Here is a 20,397-nt window from a genome sequence, read left to right on the forward strand (position 1 = left end):
TCCGCCAAGCAGCTGGTCGGTCCCCTATGTGCTCCAAAGCTTTCTCTCAGCGAAACACCATCTATGCGTGACGTAACCCAGAGCAGTAGTGACACACGATCGGAATGACCGTTTACATGCTCCACGATCGGATAAACGATCGGTATAACCCACCTATCTCGATCGGAAAGAAATTTTGATCCGAATGAGTCTGATCGGGGCAGAGTATTCCGAACGGCGTGTTTACATGACGCATTTTCTTTCCGATCAGGCGTTCTTTCCGATTACTTTTGCCCATGTAAACGCGGCTACTGGTAAAGAAGAGTGGACCAGAATTCATCCTGATATGAGCAGAATCTTGCTCATCAACTACAGGAAATGTCTGACCTCTGAGCTGCTAATAAGGGTTTTGCCACAAAGTACTCTTTCTGGCTAGAGGCTTCAAATACGTATTTCCCTCAGTAAAATGCAAATAAATGTATATAAATTCTTCAGGATGGATTTCTTGATTTTTTTGTTTTTGTGGTTTACTGTTTCTCATTGTTCAGATGAACGATACCGATATATCTCGATATTCATTTGGCGATACTTATATCATTTCTAAAATGCTGTCAAGATGATATTTATTTAATCACTTAGGAGCATTCTTCAGCATCTGAGTTGTTTTCCACTAAAACCCCCAACCGCTAGTTGGCAGCACCACAAACTGAGCATCGTTGAGCAGCTCTACACCACACCAAAACAACAAGATATCGTGAGAATCAGCTTGTGTTAAGTGCTAAATGTTCAGTCAGCCTCAAGGTTTTTGTTGCCATGTGACGGGTACTACATAGGTTTTGCTTGGGATGGGTCCCGAACTGTACCACGTTGCTGCCAATATCGCAATCCATATCATGTCATGAGACGCATACCGTGATACATGCAGTATCATATCGTCAGACTCTTGTCAATACACACGCCTACTTATTTCCTTTTCTGTAGGTTTGGTTTCTCCTGGCTCAACTTTCATATTTTCACTTAAGTTTAGTTATTTGTCTGTTCTGTTTCCACTTGTTAGAATTTGCCTACATAAAAATTGGTTTTAGTTTCCTCGTGCCAATTCCTCTGTATGTCACCCTTTTATTGTCCCATAGTTTTATCACAAAGTTCAGTCTTTTAAAGTCACATTTCAGTTTCCTGAACAAAGGAACTGACCAGCATGTATCCAGCAGCAAAACTTTCTTGGCCCTGTTGACTCTGCAGCTTGCACCATGTTCTTTCTGCCTGTTTCTTTGGGATCCTGCTCTTTCTGCCTGTTTGGTCACCTGTGCTGGTTTCATTTTCCTGCACTGTTTTTTTACCTGTTTAATGGTTCAGTTCAGAATGGTCCCAAATATTTGATCATTTACAAATCACTGTGTAGCACCTCAAATGCTGAGTTGGACCAGAATAGTTCTAGGTTCAGAGGAGCAGTTGAGTACACTAAATTAAATAAATGACCACAGACCACAATTATGATTTTTTAACTTTTGACTTATTTATAAATGGATGGGAATTAACAAAAACACTTTCAAACAGTTCCAGAACATGAACAATTAAACCTGATAACCCAAATAAAATTTGTGTAGAAAGAAAATTGGTTAACCCCGGGGTTGGTCAAATTTTACCTTGCAAGGTTTTCAGAAAAAATACTTTTTAGTTCAGTTTTAAACCCAATATACCAGGTTGGTTCAAAAAAATATAATGCAATAAAATTATGTAAAATTCTCTTAATCAAAACAATATCTAAAAATAGAAATACAAGTCTGTTCCGTCCTTGGGCAGTTCTTTCAGATCCAGGTGATTGGGCACCTGTGGAATTAAGGTAGTCACTCTCCTACCACGATTGAACGCAATGTTCAATTTCCTCTTTGCGGCAATCAGTGTTCCAGGTTAAGGTTGTTTCTTTTCAGACTCCAGTTGGGTGGCTCGCCATCACCAGACTTCCGTCATTTGCTGCGGTGTGTGGGAACTGGGCACTCGCGACGGTGGTGAATTCACACAATGGAAAAAAACCTGATCAATTCCTTTGTAAGTGTGAAACAAAACAAAACGTGTTATCTGGGAGGCAATATCTTGAAGACAATTGTCTTTCTTTCAAGAAAAACATAAAAGAACGGGGACAACTCGCTCACGTTCTCTCAGCAGTCTGAGGTCCAGCTCACAGATCTCACATCTGACGTATCCCTCCGCGCATGTTGTTCTGTCCTTCCCAACCTACAGCGCCCTCTACAGGATAAAAAAAAACTTCTCCCACAAGTTCTAGTAACCTGGGTTACACTCTCTCCCGCCGAAACGGTTTGCACGTCTCTGTGCATAAGAAAATTTGGCTAAACAACCTGAGGTTCAGGTGGTTGATAAGCACTTGATTGCACAATGGAATCAGATATAACTGATCCCAGAGTCTGAAAGAGAGCTTGGACAACTGTAACCAAAGGATTTCCCAGCTCGGGATATGTCAACCTTTGTGCTTTCTGTCTTTGTCGTGAGGATTTTCTCACTGAAAACTGTTCTTCCGTTTCATTTATGTTGCTATCATCAACAGTTAGACCAAGAGTCTCATCATTCTGTAAAGAATTAGACTCACTGACAGTCTCAACATTTGTCTTTTTGAAGTCTGTTGATTCATGGTCTGCTTCTAGCAACAATACACTTTCCTCAGTGTTTTGGGCTTGTTTTTCCTGTGTCACTTCAGAAAAGATTCTTTCACAAGATTCCACATTTCCGGTAACATCTGTTATTTCAGGCAAATCAGACTCTTCTGGAGATGTACTTTCTATGTCTCGTTCTGCTGGTTTTTCAGAAGAAACGACTAGTTCATCATCTGAACAAGGTTTGTTTAATGAACGTGTCTGATCATTTGGACATAACACAACATCGTATTGGTCTACAGACCTGCTAACATAAGGAACTGGTTTCGGACAAAGATACACTAGATCATCATCATCTGTGTTGCTTTCCGGCTCACTTACGACAGCAACTGGATTTTGACGTGTGTGTGGACGTCTGACCTTTACAGAAACATCTGCTGGTTTGTCTGGAATAGATGGCAGAAAACCACACGGTAACAAAAGATCTCTATGGAGCGTTCTGAATGGACCTTCACTGTTTTCCGGTTTGACCGTGTAGACGGGAAAATCTCCTTCTTGCTGGACAACTGTATGCACAACAGGTTCCCATTTGTCAGCTATTTTATGCTTTCCTCTTAGTTTGACATTTTTTACTAGCACACGATCACCAGCAGTCAAAACAGATTCTGTGACACGTTTATCAAACATGCGTTTGTTTCTTTCTGCCGTTTTTGAAGCATTTCCAGTAGCCAACTTGTAGCTCTCTTGAAGATGGTGTTTTAGTGTTTCAACATATTGCGAGTGGGATCTCTGATGTTGCTGATCTCCACTGATGTTGAAAACAAGGTCAATGGGCAGTCTAGGTTGTCGTCCAAACATTAATTCATAGGGTGAGAAGCCTGTTGTGTCATGCTTAGTGCAATTATAAGCATGCACTAATGGTTTTACAAACTCACTCCAGCGTGTTTTGTTTTCGGTTTTAAGAGTTCCGAGCATATTAAGGAGGGTTCTGTTGAATCTCTCAACAGGATTTCCTCTTGGATGGTATGGGGTAGTTCGGATTTTGCGAATCCCTGCCACATCACAAAGCTCTTTGATCGTCTTTGATTCAAAATCTGGTCCCTGATCACTATGCAGTTTTTCTGGAAAACCATAATGTACAATAAAATTTTCCCACAAGCATTTGGCCACTGTTTTAGCCTTTTGATTTGTGGTTGGAATCGCAACTGCATACTTTGTGAAAAAATCAGTTATCACTAGTATATCCTTCTTGTTACTTCTGTCAGGTTCCAGAGAAAGAAAATCCATGCAAACCAACTCAAGGGGTCTGCTGGCACATACGTTTACCAGAGGAGCTGCTCTCTCGGGTGGAGTTTTTCGATAAACACAACGACTGCATGTTTTTATTTTTTCTTCAATGTGAGCAGCCATTCTTGGCCAAAAGAATCTTGTCCGCACAAGGTCAAGGGTACGGTCAATTCCTAGATGACCCATGTCATCATGTAGACTTTGCATGACCATGTTCCTTAAACTGTCAGGCAATACTAACTGCCGACATGTTTCATCACCAACTTGTCTCATTCTGTAGAGAATTCCATTGCTCAGAGTTAGTTTTCTTAACTCCCTGAGTAGAATAGGAAGGTCTGGAAGTTCTTTTCTTAACAGAGGTAGACACGGCTTCCCCGTTTCCAACTGGTTAATAACCTCTTTTAATGAAGGGTCGCTTCTCTGCTTCTGCTTAAGTTCTTCCTCTGTAATACCTGAGATCACAGGCAATCCATCACAATCTGAATAGCTTTCTGGGATTGCATCAGCTGACAATGCAAGAGATGTTACAAGAGCATGTGAAATTCTGTTCTCTGCCTTTACGTTTGAATACACAATATGTTTTTCACAAGCTGCATTAACTGCATCTTTAGTGATGAGAACAGAACTTTCTGGTTCAGCTAAATGCTTCCGAATGAATTGGCAAATACGTTCCTGCTCTTTTTGGGAAATAGAATCATTCACCAACTCAGCATGGGGACGACGAGATAACCCATCTGCATCCATGTTTTGTTTTCCTGCTCTGTACTGAAGTTGAAAAGAGAAAGTTGACAATGCCGACAACCAACGGTAGCTTGTTGCATCTAACTTTGCAGTAGTTAAGATGTATGTTAACGGGTTACTGTCAGTAACAACAGTGAAAAAGCTTCCATAAAGGTAGTCGCAAAACTTTTCAGTTACAGCCCACTTAAGGGCAAGAAACTCAAGCTTGTGGGCAGGATAACGCGCTTCACTTCTTGACAACCCACGGCTAGCAAATGCGATAACACGCAACTCCCCTTCCTGCTCTTGATAGAGGGCTGCCCCCAGCCCTGTCGTACTGGCATCAGTATGCAAAACATAGGGCAACTTTGGATTAGCAAATGCTAGTATCGGAGCTGTTGTAAGCTTTTCGATTATAGTTTCAAAGGCTTCCTGACAAGACTGAGTCCATCTTGCTCCAAAAGGTTCTTTTACATGGAAGTACTGTTCTTTGTTTGCTCCACGACTGCAACTTTTCCTTAGTGGTGGATAACCAACAGTAAGATCATTTAACGGTTTCACTATTTTCGAGTAGTCTCTGATGAAACGTCGGTAATATCCAGCAAAACCCAAAAATGAGCGCAACTCTTTCAGGTTTTTAGGAACTGGCCAGGTTTTAAGAGCCTCCACTTTCTCTGGATCAGTTTCAACACCATGCTGGGACACAATGTGACCAAGGTACCTAACTGAAGTTTGAAAGAACTTACATTTTTCCAGAGACAACTTCAACCCATATTCTCGAAGGCGATTCAGCACATTTAGCAATCGGGCTTCATGCTCCTCAAGCGTCTCTGAAAACACAATGAGATCATCCAAAAAGACTAAAACTTCTTTGAGGTTTATGTCACCCATGCATTTCTCCATAAGCCTTTGAAAAGTGCTAGGAGCGTTAGTTATGCCCTGAGGCATTCTGTTAAACTCCCAAAAGCCTAATGGACACACAAAAGCGGTTTTTTGCTTGTCTACTTCATCAACTTCGATCTGGTAATAACCAGACTTGAGATCGAGAACAGAAAACCATTTGGAACCTGTGAGAGCTGAGAAAGTTTCTTCAAGGTTAGGGAGTGCATATGCATCCTTTATGGTTTGCATATTTAACTTCCTATAGTCTATGCAGAGTCGGACATCCCCATTTTTCTTCCTAACAACAACTATAGGGGAAGAGAAGGAAGATTCAGATTCTCTGATCACTCCTGCATGACTGAGTTCCTGCAAATGCCGTCGAACAGCATCAAGATCTTGTGGACGTATCGGGCGAGATTTCTGTTTAAAAGGCGTCTCGTCATTTAAGTTGATGTGATGCTTGACTTTGTCGGTGCGACCAAAGTCTAGATCGTGCTGAGCAAACACATCGGGCATTGTACTTAGTTTTTCCCTTATCCTCTCCTTCCATTTTAAGGAAACAGGGGAATCACCAAAGTCAATGGATAGTTTTGTAGATTCACTTGACTTGGCAAGTGTCCCATTTTCCATTGATTCATCCTGAATTTGCTTACTTGTAACAACTTCTTGCAGGGCTTGAATCTCAGCGATGACAGTTCGTGGAGAAATGACAACATCATGTTTGTTTTCATTGCGCACAGCCACTGGTACTCTCTGTGAGAAAGAGTCAGACAGAGTTATCAAGCAGTTACTGACAAACACACCTCCTGGCAAAGACGATTTTGAGGGGGGTTCAACAACAACCCAATTTCCTGTGGTTTCAGTTATAACACAGGCAAATCCCCCTAAAACACAGTGTTGACCTGCAGGAATAATTTGTGGGTCACTTCCAGATAACCTCACTAGTCCTATGCAACTGTTTTCTTTCTGTTTCCATCTCTGACGCATAGCCTTTAAGACAACTCTATAACCCAAGGGTAGTGCACGCAAGTCTGCTTCTGATATAGAGCAACATTCATACACTTGGTCTAAGGTGTTGGTGCCTATCAAAAGTTCAGATGTTGTGTCGCCACACGTGTCAGGAACAACTAAAGCAAGACTGTTTACTTTTACTTCTGAACCAAAGCAATCTTTTGGAAAAGTGATGTCGATGCTTATAAATCCTAGATAAGGCACTGTTTGTCCGTTCGCAGCCTCAACTTTCAAAAGCTCATCAAGAGGCTGAATGTCTAAATGTAAAAGATTTTCTCATAGAATGGCTGTGAAACAGTTGTGACTTGTGATCCTGTGTCAAGCAGGCAGTTGACTTTTTTGTTTTCAACTAGTAACTCTGCTGTGTACTTCGCTCCAACCAGACCTTTAAGGGTTTTTGGTGGGGTCGATCTAGAATGAACAAAGAGTTTTTTGTCTTTGTTATTTTTCTTTTTGAAAGTGGGACTAGTAACAGCACTTTTAGCTCTTGTGTGTCCCTTAACAAGAGCCGACTCTAGTTTAAAGTCAGAGTGCAGTCCTGTCCATGTTGACTATCCCACACAGACTGTTTTTCTCTTAGCTGCTTTTTCTTGGCAGCGACTAAAGCTGGATTGGGATTATTTGAGCAGGTGGATGCTATGTGACCATCTTCGCCACATTGGAAACAATACCATGGTTTTGGTCTGACACTGGAAGCTTGGCTTGTGACAGAATTTTTCTCTGATGGTTTGGGCTTAATTGGGGTTTTCACACTAGCTTTAGCAGCTTTAGCTTTCTTCTCCGTTTGGGAGGTCAAATTTATAAGCTGGTTCTTAAGATCAGTGACTTGTTTCTTTAATTCTGCTACACTGCTTTCCTGAGGTGACAGTTCCCGTTGATGCCGTGGTGTTTCTAATTTGGTAAATCGACTCTGAAGATCAGAAACCTGCTTTTTCATTTCACTTATATCAACTTCAACAGATGTGTCTTGTGCGACAGAACTTGCACTAACAAAATTTGAGCTAACCTTTTGTCTGGACGTGCCAAGATGTTTCCTCATTCTATTTTCCTTTGCAACGTGTCTATCCTCTTCAGTTCGCAACTGCAACAACAACTCAGAAAAGGAAGGAGGGTTATTTCTCTTTCTTTCAAGTTGAAGATCTGCTATCAACGCATCATTCCAACAACCTCTACAAAACTGACGTAAAAGATGCCTGTCCGCTTCACTTGGTAAAATACCACCCTGTTTTTGCACTTTTGTGATCACTGTTTGTAGTCGCTGCAAGTAATGCGACGGTTTCTCTCCATGGTTTTGAAGTGTGTTAAGGAATTTAGCAAAAAGCTCATCACCATCCTCTACCACTCCAAAAGCTGACTCTAACAATTCAAGGTAAGCTAAAGGTGAAGCCTGGGGTCCTAGATGTTTTACAATGTCAGCTGCCGGTGACAACAAACTATCAAGAATCTTTCTTGAACGTTGCAAATCTGAGAAAGAACTGTCCTGCAATATGAGCTCCACACTAGTTCTCCATGACTCAAAATCGGTTTCATGACTAGGACAGGGAACTCTCCCAGAAAAACTTCTAATCTTGAAGGAAACACTTTGGGTAGCTGAAGTCTCATTCCTGACTATGTGTTCAACAATCATGCGCTGCACTTCTGGAGGATTGACAAAGCCTGCAGTTTTTTCTTGGACGCCTTCTCTTGTGTTAAAAGAGAAAGAATTTGGGTCTTTTCCAGTAGTGGACACAGGTTCTGGTGTAACTACACCAGCAGGGGCAACCTGAGGGAAAACCTGAGGGTCTGCCTGCGACTGTGGATCAGATTCACTCTGTGTCTGTGCGTTACATGGGTTTTCTGGCTGTCCAGCACCTGCTGTAGCTGAAGTTTCGCAAATGGAAAGCTGATCTTTCAGAATTTCTTCAAATGACTTGCCAGTTATTTTAGAAAGTCTTTGGAGTTCACTCATGAATCCATCAGTAGCACTACGAGCAGCAACTGGTAAGTATTCAGCAGAAAGTGCTCTGATCTCATAGGTGACATGACTAGGAGATTCAAAGGTGTATGGAAGCACAGGACTAAGGGTGCAAACAGCGGAACCACTTTCATATTCAACAATAACATGTTTGTGGTACTGGGATCGAGGATTATCAATCCGGATTGTTCTAGCAATGCGTCCATATTTAATTAAGAACTCTGTTAGTTCTTCATCCATTTCTGTTTCAGTAAGGCCCCTCACAATTACAGAGTTAGACACCTTCACATTTTCACTTTCAACCACATCCATTTTTTCTCTCGTTATTTTAGTCAATGTCTAAAGTGGTCTGTTTTACTAACTGTTATTACTTCAACTGCTCCTGGCTGGCTCGCCAAAAATGTAGCACCTCAAATGCTGAGTTGGACCAGAATAGTTCTAGGTTCAGAGGAGCAGTTGAGTACACTAAATTAAATAAATGACCACAGACCACAATTATGATTTTTTAACTTTTGACTTATTTATAAATGGATGGGAATTAACAAAAACACTTTCAAACAGTTCCAGAACATGAACAATTAAACCTGATAACCCAAATAAAATTTGTGTAGAAAGAAAATTGGTTAACCCCGGGGTTGGTCAAATTTTACCTTGCAAGGTTTTCAGAAAAAATACTTTTTAGTTCAGTTTTAAACCCAATATACGAGGTTGGTTCCAAAAAATATAATGCAATAAAATTATGTAAAATTCTCTTAATCAAAACAATATCTAAAAATAGAAATACAAGTCTGTTCCGTCCTTGGGCAGTTCTTTCAGATCCAGGTGATTGGGCACCTGTGGAATTAAGGTAGTCACTCTCCTACCACGATTGAACGCAATGTTCAATTTCCTCTTTGCGGCAATCAGTGTTCCAGGTTAAGGTTGTTTCTTTTCAGACTCCAGTTGGGTGGCTCGCCATCACCAGACTTCCGTCATTTGCTGCGGTGTGTGGGAACTGGGCACTCGCGACGGTGGTGAATTCACACAATGGAAAAAAACCTGATCAATTCCTTTGTAAGTGTGAAACAAAACAAAACGTGTTATCTGGGAGGCAATATCTTGAAGACAATTGTCTTTCTTTCAAGAAAAACATAAAAGAACGGGGACAACTCGCTCACGTTCTCTCAGCAGTCTGAGGTCCAGCTCACAGATCTCACATCTGACGTATCCCTCCGCGCATGTTGTTCTGTCCTTCCCAACCTACAGCGCCCTCTACAGGATAAAAAAAAACTTCTCCCACAAGTTCTAGTAACCTGGGTTACAACTGATTCAAAACACCCAAGAACACTGTACACAAGGCATGAAAACATTAACACAAATAATCTAACAAATGGCATAATCATCTTCATCGAGGAAAACAGAATAAAATTAACTGTAGCTCTTAAGAACAGAAGAGGTAGGAAGGCATTTTGCTGTACTTGGAGAATGACCCGGTTGGAGGTCATGATCTGTGATGCTACGTTCACGACGCCCTCGACAACGCACTTTCAGTGAAAAGTACAGTGGTGGACAAAATTGTTGGTACCCCTCAGTTAAATAGAAAGTCTACAATGCTCACTGAAATGACTTGAAACGTTCAAAAGTAACAATAAATTAAAATTTGTTGAAAATTAAAAAATCAAAATTAGCCATTACTTTTGAGATGTTGATTAACAGAATTATTAAAAAACAAACTAATGAAATAGGACTGGGCAAAAATGATGGTACCCATAACCTAACATTTTGTTGCACAACCTTCTGAGGCAATCACTGCAATTTAACGGTTTCTGTATTTGTCAATGAGCCTTCTGCACCTGTCCACAGGTATTTTGGCCCACTCCTCATGAGCAAACTGCTCCAGCTGTCACAGGTTTGACAGGTGTCTTCTCCAAATGGCATGTTTCAGCTCCTTCCACAGATGTTCTATGGGATTCAGATCTGGGCTCATAGAAGGCCACTTCAGAATAGTCCAACGCTTTTCTCTTAGCCATTCTTGGGGGTTTTTGGCTGTGTATTTTGGATCGTTGTCCTGTTGGAAGACCCATGACCTGCGACTGAGACCAAGCTTTCTGACACTAGGCAGCACATTTCTATCCAGAATGCCTTGATAATCTGGAGATTTCATTTTACCTTGCACAACTTCAAGACCGCGAAGGGGAGTCCGAGGGCAGGGATGTCCAGTTTAGTTTAGTGAGTTTGTTAGTTCAATTTAGTATTTTCATATTGAATTCTAGGTATTTATGATCCTTTTGATTTTATGTTTAACTTTTTCAATTACCAATACGAAGCCCATCAAGACGACTGTTGTTAATTTGGGCTATACAAATTAAATTGAATTGAATAGAATAGAACTGAAGACAGCCTGTGCGAGATGCAGCAACACAGCCCCAAAACAGAACTGAGCCTCCTCCATGTTTCACAGTAGGGACAGTGTTCTTTTCGTTGTATGCTTCCCTTTTGAGTCTACCAACATAGAGCTGATGTGCCTTACCAAAATGCTCCAGTTTTGTCTCATCTGTCCAAAGGACATTTTCCCAGAAGCTTTGTGGCTCGTCAACATGCATTTTTGGCTTTTTGATGGTTTCCTTTCAACAGTGGTTCCTCCTTGGTCGTCTCCCATGAGGTCCACTCTGGCTCAAACATTGAAGAATGGTGCGATCTGACAGTGATGTACCTTGATCTAGCAGTTCACCTTTAATGTCTTTGGAGGTTGTTCTGGGCTCTTTGGATACAGTTCAAACTACCCGTCTCCTCAATTTGTCTTCAATTTTCCTCTTCCGGCCACGTCCAGGGAGGTTGGTTGCTGTCCAGTGGGTCTTAAACTTCTGAATAATATGTGCCACTGTTGTCACAGGAACTTACAGCTGCTTAGAGATGGTTTTATAGCCTTTACCTTTAAATGATGTCAATTAAAGGACATACCTGAGTTCATCATGACCCCCTGGGCAATTAGTTCTCAGTCTTTCATAGAGGTACCATCATTTTTGTCCAGCCCTATTTCATTAGTTTGTTTTTTAAATAATTCTCTTAATCAACAACTCAAAAGTATTGGCATATTTTGATGATTTATTTTTCAATAAATTTTAATTTATTTACTTTTGAACGTTTCAAGTCATGTCAGTGAGCATTGTGGACTCTCTTTCTTTAACTGAGGGGTACCAGCAATTTTGTCCACCCCTGTATATGTGAACGCATGTATATGCGCGCTTCAGGCATCCACATTCAAAACACTCACATTAATGTGTATTTTTAAGACCATTTTTGGACTCTGAGTACAAAATGCGTGCTCATTGAACTCGTGCTGAAAGTCAGACTAGGTCAAACTTTGACTGAGGGACTCAGATTTGGTAGTGATGTATGAATGGCGTCCTTTTAAATTCACGGAAGTGCCAACCGTTTGAAAATTGATCATGGAGTAGAAATTAATTGTCGCAGTTTGTGTCCGGCTGGAATTACGACATCAAATGTTTCATTTATCGGAAACGAGCTGTGAAAGAAAAACCCTAGAACGAGATTCATGGGGTTTGCTCTGCTATGACATGTCACACCGAGCTGCGTTTTGTGCTTTCTTTGAACCCGTGTCACATGCCCGGTGTGAATGTAGCACAACTGTACAGGGTGCAGAAGGGGTCTTTGTTCTTTCACTTATCTTTCCTCCTGGTGTGTTCAAGCAAACTCCTGAAATCTGAATAGCAGCAAACGTTTGTAGACCAAAAGAGAGGCTGATGACCTGCATCTTCTGGCTGAAACTGCCTTGCCTTCGTTTCTCCTTCAAATTCAACATGACTAAACTTCTGTGATCCTGATTTTTGCAGGCCACCTCTGAGGTTGCCACCCCATGAACCCCCCCCAACAGACCTTCACCTACGCTTCAGCTTGACAGAGAAGATCCAAGCTGCAGAGCTGCATCTTCGAGATAATAACCTTGACTTTTCCAATGACGGTTCCCTCCGAGGTGTGAACAAAATCATCCATACTGCTGAAACATCCAAGTTGGAAGCAGGAGAGAACTTGAATGATTCCAGGAGCAACTTCAAAAACATGAGAGACAAAACGCTCCACACGGAGTTTCGTGTGAACCTGTCTCACACCAAAGAAACCTGCCATCCAAAGATCCACATTGTTTTTCTCAAAACACATAAAACAGGGAGCAGCACTGTCTTGAACATTTTATACCGCTTTGGAGAGAGCAGGAACCTGACCTTCGCCTTACCCGTGAACAAACACGTCCAGCTATTTTACCCCCATTTCTTCTCGGCCCACTATGTTGAGGGCTTCAGCAGCAGACATGTGAAGGAGTTTCACATCATGTGCAACCACATGAGGTTCAAGAAACCTGAGGTAAGCTTCGTCATCATGAAACCTTCAGCGTTTTTCTGTTTGATTTGTTTCAAATGGGGATGAGTCCTCAGTTGGGGGGACAGGTGTCGAGTTAAATATTTTAGGTTGATAATGTTTTTGCTTTAAGTCCCACTCCGATAACCTTTTGATCTGTTTTCAAAGGATTCCCAGTGGTCTTTTACTTATGATCATGCTGTTTTTAGCCAAAATCCAAAATACTGTATTGTTTTTAGGACATCTTTTTGCAGAGCGGCAGGAGTTCATTAGAAACTCACCTCTGAGTTGTGGGTGGGGGTAAACCAGTGATCATTTCCTCATCAGTCCTTGGTTTACACTCGCTCCCTCTAGCTTACAGCCCCTCACAACCCCAACCGATAGTACAGACCAAAGGTTTGGACACACCTTCTCATTCAAAGAGTTTTTCTTTATTTTTATGACTATGAAAATTGTAGAGTCACAATGAAGGCATCAAAACTGTGAATTAACACGTGGAATTATATACATAGCAAAAAAGTGTGAAACAACTGAAAATATGTCATATTCTAGGTTCTTCATAGTTGCCACCTTTTGATTTGATTACTGCTTTGCACACTCTTGGCATTCTCTTGTTGAGAATCTATCAGTGTGAATCTACAATTTTCATAGTCATGAAAATAAAGAAAACTTTGAACTTTGAAAGAGAAGGTATGTCCAAACTTTTCGTCTGTACTGTTTACAGAAGTTTTAGGATTAAAACTTAGTTTCTGACTATATCTTTATTCAAATTGTGTTGAATCAGAAGCAGATGAAAAAAATGCTGTTTGAAAACTCTTGGAATTTTGCACAAACAACAACGACAGGCAACAGTCTTCCTGCTACACTCCATTGTGATTCATCCACTTGCAGACAAATAGATCCATGTAGGTCTTTGTTTTCCTCGACTGAGCTGGAATCTGAATCCAAACTGTACGGCTGGATAGTTCCAACATTTCTCACCATTTGTGATGCCCTGATAATGTTACAGAATGTCCTCCATCATGAAAAAAATGCAGTTGGCCCTAAAGTGCAGATCACATCAACAAATCACTCGACTCCAAAAAACATTTAAAAGGGTGTGTATAATGCAAAATCAAATTTCTGAGCTTTTAAGTGTATTATAATGTTTATTCCTCACAAATAACAGCCTCAAAGTGGTGCCTTGGTCCATTCACAAATTTCTGAGTATTCCTCTAAAAACCTGCACTCTGAGCACCAACTGCTCCCAATCCACGAGTGGGTCCTCACATTGTGATGTCATAAAGTGAGGAACAGCCCCTTCCAGGAGGAGTCTGCGCTGCCAGCGGCAGACACCCACTTTCTCCGTGGAGCTGGACGTGTTTGGAAAAAAGCTTTGATTTAATATGCACAATATGTACATCCATCTTTGCAAAAGGTTGGATGTTGTTTATTTTCGTAGGTGAAACACAGACTCTGCTGAAGCCGACTCTAGGCTGACGTCATGAAATGGCCGGCCCCCACAAGGAGTGAAAGGCGGAGCCTCAGAGATCAGGTCGTCTTACTTCCGGGTCGGAAATTGAACTGTGAAAATAACTCACATTTCATTACACAAATCATTCCTTAGTGCGTCAAAGGTACACGGCTTGATAACTTGATTTAAAGATACCAACAACAGTTTAAGAAGCAAAACAAATATTTAAATATTTAAAAAACAGCATTACATTTTAGAAAGCAAAACAAAATTCCACAACCCAAATGAAAAAAATGAAAAACAAAATACTATTTCAAGAAACAAAGGAAATTCTTGAAAACAAACTGAAATGTTAAATAAAAATGAAACTCAATGAGAAACCTGATTAGGTAGGTATTATGGGAAATAGCTGATTGGATGATGAAACTTCTGTTAAAATGTTGGACAAACGTCATCATCCAATAAGCAAGTCCCATAGAACCTACAGTTTCTATAAAAAAATATTAGCATTTCGGAAAGCAAAAGATATTTCCAGAAAACAAAATAAAATGTTGAAAAACAAAGCACAATGAGAAACCAGAAAAAGTAGATACTGTGAGACATTGCTGATGGGAAAATGACGTTTGTCAATCATTTATTTTTTAAACATTTCATTTTGTTTCCTGAAATTTACTCTTGTTTTTGAAATATTTTTTCATTTTTGTGCCTGACATTTTGATTTCTGAAATTTTCTTTTGATTTTTAAAATGCAAAGTTTTTTGAATTTTTTTTGTCATTAATTAGTTTTGTTTTTGGTGTGATTTTTTAAATAATTTTGCATCGAGTGATTTGTTGATGCGATTTGCACTTCAGGGCCACCGTAAAAAATTGCTACAAAAAGATGCTGAAAACAACAAAAACACAATCTTCATTTGAGAAGGTCTTTAAATGATAGATAGCACCAGCATTTATCTGTCTAGATCTTTGTCTGTTTATTTTGGAGGGGATTCAAGGATATACTGTAAATTCTGAGGGATTTCATGCAGTTAAACAGATTTCTTGAGTTGTATTTTTCATTACAAACCAAAATTCTGCAACTTTTTGGTTCCTTTTTCTGATCAGAAGCATTGATTTCAGTCAGAGGATGCAGGAATATTTTACACAGAGATCTGTAGACCCACCAGACCTTCAGAAACAGAACAGATTGAGGAAAGCATTGTGACAGGGCGTTGGTTTGTTGGTACTGCAGTGATTTCTTATGTGTGTGGTTTTATGGCTTTCTCAATATCTCCATAGTTTATTGTAACTAAATTAATATTATTATACAACTGAAACTGAGCCATATAAACTTTATTACTGTGACCAGGGCCTGTCTAAGCTGTTACCCTTTGGAACTATGAAATATATACTGATTTCAATAATGTAAAACAAGAGAAGTGATGGTGAAAACAAATGTTGTCTTCAGAGCCTTCAGAAATTTTATTCCAGCTCTCATAAATGTTTTCATTTACCGTCAACGAATATTTTTGTTCTATTTTTAACGATGTTTGTTTGCTCATATTGAATGGACCAAATAGTCTGTTTTTCTGTCTGTCAGAGCTCTGAATGGATTTATTTTCAATCCTTCAAAATTAAAGATTACATTATTTAATTTGTTGATTAGTCCCCCAAACAGCTGCATTTTATGATTGATGAAGGTCAATCAAAAAAGGAGATTGGGTGGGGCTGCATTTAAAATGTTGGATCCAGATGTAGCCTGACTATCTGTCTTGAGCCTCCATGTAACCTTAATAAATGTTTTGTTTATGACTCCCACAGGTGGCAAAGGTGATGCCCAAGGACACGTTTTACTTTTCCATACTGAGACATCCTGTTTCCATGATGGAGTCTATCTTTGTTTACTACAAAAGCATTCCAGCCTTCAGAAAAGCGCACAGCCTGGACGACTTCTTGAATACCTGCTGGAAGACTTACAGTTCTTCAGAGACCAGCAACCAGTACGCACACAATGTCCTGGCCTTTGACTTTGGGCTTCCTAACAACGTGGATCCAAAAGACCTGGACGAGAAGGCTGGTCAGGCAATTGCAGCCATAGAGCAGGACTTCCAGCTGATTCTGATTTCTGATTACTTCGAGGAGTCCATGGTACTGCTCAAGCACGTCCTCTGCTGGTCCCTGGAGGACGTGGTGTCGTTCAGGCTGAACAGTCGTAGTGAGTGGACCCATAACAAAATTTCACCCGAAACTGCAGAGCGGATCAAGAGATGGAACGCCTTAGACTGGAGGATTTACCTGCACTTCAACACCACCTTCTGGACCAAAGTAGACCACCTCATTGGACGGCAGAAGATGAAGGCAGAGGTATCACAGCTGAGGATGTTGCAGGCCAAGTTAGCAAGAACCTGTCTCAAAGGCGAAGGGGCCGTTGACCCATCAAAAATAGAGGACTCTGACCTGAAGCCGTTTCAGTACGGAGCAGCTGTAATCCAAGGATACAACTTAAACCCCAACCTTGACACACAAAGCAAGAGGAAATGTCAGAGACTCGTCACTCCAGAGCTGCAGTACACACATCAGCTTTATGCACGGCAGTTTCCACAAGCTTCTTCTCACTTCAGACTCCCCACTAAAACCGCCTCTTTCTCGTGGCGAAAAGGGAAAGAGTCTGAAACTATCGTCCAGAGATGAGACCTATAAGGAAACAACGCTGGAGGAACCAAATAACAAAACAGCTTAATGAAAAGTTTAGTTTTTATTTTGTTTTATTTTATTTATTTATTTTTGGCGGGGGGGATGGGCGCTGATGGTTATTGACTGTATATGGTAACTGGACTGAGTGACCCCTCTCCCCTGTCGTTCCAAACAGGAAGTACTTGCTGGCTCCAAGACGCCAAAATCCCATAGACTTCTATAGAGTAATAAACAGCTGTTACGCAGTCATTCTATTGTCCGAATAACCATTCTTGCTCTATTACCTTTTTTGACATCTTCTTGATAATCCTCATTTCTTTTCATGATTTTTTTTAGTGCAAATTATTCAAGTTCTAAACTGACCAACCAGATGCCTCAATAAAAGTACTGTATGTGGTGCCTGCTTGGCCCCGCCTCCAAGTTTCAAAACGTTTGATTGACAGACAAAAGTTTAGGATCAGTTTTTCAAAAGTTCGGAAAATCAGAGAATCAGATCAGCAAAAGTCAACAGACGTCAGGCAAAGGACCTGGCAATCTACACACATAGCTGGACGACAATTTGCCTGGCAAATTATTCTACTTTTCTTGTGATGTGAGGTTTTATGACATTTATCATGATAAGATAAACTTTTTGGGGCAATTCAATTGTTACAGCAGCCCTGGAGATCAAGATGCCAGCAAAAAGAAAATGTGTTATACAACGTGTATACACTCAGGGGTGAAAGTAGATTTTTGTTTTTGTCACTACTATAACAAGTTTCATCAACATACATTTTGTAATAGCAGTAAATGTAGATTAGGGATGTAATGATTAATCTATGAATTGATTTCACCAACCAAACTGATCTGTTTGATTCTGATTCAAAAAGACCTTTTTTAACAGTTAAGGTTGACACTTAGAAAACCACGTGTCTCAGTTTTGAGGAACTGAACTGGTTTCTCTGTCAGTATCGATCTGTCCTGAGAAGATTCTCTCAGGTGTCTGCACAGGTTGTTGAGCCGGTTCTATCAGGAATTATTTTCCTGCAGACTCTGGAGAATAGGATAGCACAAGGGTTAAACAGGTTGAACTGAAAAAAACGGCACAGGAGAATGTAAAGAACAGACCCTCATTCTGCTGCCTGTATTTTTCTAGACGATGGTGGATTTGCTTCAGCAGGTGTATGATGGTGTCTTAAGCGCCAACCCCTCTTCAAAAAGCAATATGCAGTGGGTTTTGAGTGAGGCTTGATATTTTTAATCTGGACCAGTGATGTTCAGACAACAGTTCCATGGTCATACTGGAAGATGAGGTTTTTAGGGACAAAGCAGTAAGTACAATCTAAAAACCAATACACCTATTTCTACACACCTATATATGTGGTGATCAGCATTGTCTAGACAAATTTACTAGTCATTATTATCAAAGGGCCTTCAGATACACTTTATCCTGTTTGAAAATCCTCCCATTGTTGTGATCAGTGTGACCAGGTGGGCGTGGCTGACTTTTTCCCTGGTGCCTCCCTACATGGCACACCTGATCCTCATCTCATCAAGGTCTTTAAATGCCTGAGCCTGTTGCTTCTCCATGCCGGATTATCACTTTTCCATTGCTCTACATATCTGTGGTTTTCCAGTTTAGCTCCCTGATTCTGCTGCCTGTCCAATTCTGTTCCTTGTCCTGTGAGGAATAAAAACTGTTTAACTGCCCTCGGAGTCAGATTCTGCTTTGGGGTCCTACCGCTCACCTTAACAGAATAATCCGGCCAAAATATGGACCCCGCAGCGTTTGAAGAGGTTAAACATGCCCTTTCGTCCCAAGGGGCCCTTGTTGGACGGCATGATCAAGCTCTCCAGGAAATCATGAACACCCTTCAACATCTTTCCACCGGAATAAATCGTCTCGGCGGTCGCCTGGAGGAGGTCTCGTCTCAACTCACCTCAGGAAGATCCCCGGATCCAGTTCAAGCCGCAGTATCGGATCCAGCCCCGTCACTTGCTCCTCACGTTCTTGCATCATCTCCCCGTGAGCCCTTCATCCCCACTCCCAGCAGGTACTCCGGAGAGATAGGTCTATGCAAATCATTTATCCATCACTGTAGACTCGTGTTCGATCAGCAACCTCTCACTTATTCCTCTGAAAGATCCAAAGTGGCGTTCATCATGAGTTTACTGTCAGGCAAAGCCTCTGCCTGGGCTGTTGCATTAGCCGGCAGTAATTCTCCCCACTGCGACTCTTTGGCTTTATTCACGGCTGAAATGCTCAAAGTTTTTGATCATCCTCTCCAGGAAAAAGAGACTGGAAATCGCCTGCTCTCCTTACGCCAAGGTCCCGCTTCAGTTTCGGAGTACTCCATTGACTTCCGCATCTCCGCTGCGGAGTGTGGCTGGGATGAAAAGGCCCTCACCGGAATATTTTACCGGGGTCTTAGAGAGGAGATCAAAGACGAACTAGCTGCTCGTGACGAAACTTCCAACCTAGAGGAGTTAATTTCCCTCTCCATAAGGCTGGATAACCGCCTTCGGGAGAGACGCAGGGAAAGAGCAGCTCGACCCTCTCGTCCCGCCAGCTCCTTGCCGGTCACGCCCCTTCATCTGCCGGTGTTCCCTCCACCTGCAACTCAGCGGGACTCCGCGACCACGCCTCCCCAGGAACAGAGCACGCCGCGCTGCAGCGAGGAGCCTATGCAGCTCGGCAGGATGACTCTCACACCTGAGGAACGTCAGCGCCGCATCTACCAGCGGCTCTGCCTCTACTGCGGCAAGTCTGGCCATTTCCGGCCCAACTGCCCCGTACGGCCAAAAGACCGGGCTCATCAGGCTCAGGAGGGGCACTGGTGAGCCGAACCCCTGTGGATCCCTCCTCCAGACGCATCCATCTTCAAGGTACGATCTCATATGACACCACAACATTACAGATCCAGGCTTTAATGGATTCCGGTGCAGATGACAATTTTATTGACTCTCAGTTTGTGTCCCAATCCAACATCCCCACTGAACTTCTACCAAACCCTAAAAAAGTGTTTGCTCTGGATGGTAGACTGTTATCCTGTGTCACTCACCGAACACGTCCTGTGTCCCTGCTGGTTTCTGGCAACCACAGAGAACTGATTAGTTTTAACATCATTTCATCTCCATCCTCTCTGCTGGTGTTGGGTCTGCCCTGGCTTTCACTCCATAATCCACACATAGACTGGTCTTCTCAATCCATAGTTAATTGGAGTCTTTTTTGCCACTCTCACTGTTTACATGCTGCTGTACCACCTGTTTCCACCTCTCCTGAGCCTCCTAAACTTATTGACCTTTCTTGTGTACCATCGGATTATCATGACCTCAGGGAAGTTTTTTCTAAGGACCGTGCTTCCTCTCTGCCCCCTCATCGACCCTATGACTGTGAGATTGAGTTGTTACCTGGTGCTTCTCTACCCTCCAGTAAACTGTACAACCTCTCCAAGCCTGAGAGGGACGCGATGGAGACATATATAACTGAGAGTTTGGCT

General features: G+C 41.6%; 2 protein-coding genes across 2 annotated transcripts; one reads left to right on the forward strand and one right to left on the reverse strand.

The window, feature by feature from the left end:
* Positions 1-3,967: 3,967 nt before the first annotated feature.
* On the reverse strand, positions 3,968-8,925 carry LOC111946689 (uncharacterized). Its single transcript, XM_023950411.2, has one exon. It carries the CDS (start codon positions 8,752-8,754, stop codon positions 7,003-7,005), a length of 1,752 nt encoding a protein of 583 aa, XP_023806179.1. The 5' UTR covers positions 8,755-8,925; the 3' UTR covers positions 3,968-7,002.
* Positions 8,926-12,281: 3,356 nt separating this feature from the next.
* On the forward strand, positions 12,282-18,371 carry gal3st2 (galactose-3-O-sulfotransferase 2). Its single transcript, XM_078938277.1, has 2 exons — positions 12,282-12,801; positions 16,046-18,371. Exons 1-2 carry the CDS (start codon positions 12,502-12,504, stop codon positions 16,913-16,915), a joined length of 1,170 nt encoding a protein of 389 aa, XP_078794403.1. The 5' UTR covers positions 12,282-12,501; the 3' UTR covers positions 16,916-18,371.
* The last annotated feature ends 2,026 nt before the right edge of the window (positions 18,372-20,397 follow it).

The sequence above is a fragment of the Oryzias latipes genome, chromosome 20, assembly GCF_053564925.1.
Source record: "Oryzias latipes strain Hd-rR chromosome 20, Olatipes_Hd-rR_3.1".
In the NCBI taxonomy this organism is placed as follows: domain Eukaryota; kingdom Metazoa; phylum Chordata; class Actinopteri; order Beloniformes; family Adrianichthyidae; genus Oryzias; species Oryzias latipes.

Coding starts and splice junctions, on each gene's coding strand:
- LOC111946689 (XM_023950411.2), bottom strand. CDS start 8,754: ATGGATGTGGTTGAAAGTGAAAATGTGAAGGTGTCTAACTCTGTAATT.
- gal3st2 (XM_078938277.1), top strand. CDS start 12,502: ATGAGAGACAAAACGCTCCACACGGAGTTTCGTGTGAACCTGTCTCAC. Junction 12,802..16,045: donor TGAGGTTCAAGAAACCTGAG/GTAAGCTTCGTC, acceptor TGACTCCCACAG/GTGGCAAAGGTGATGCCCAA.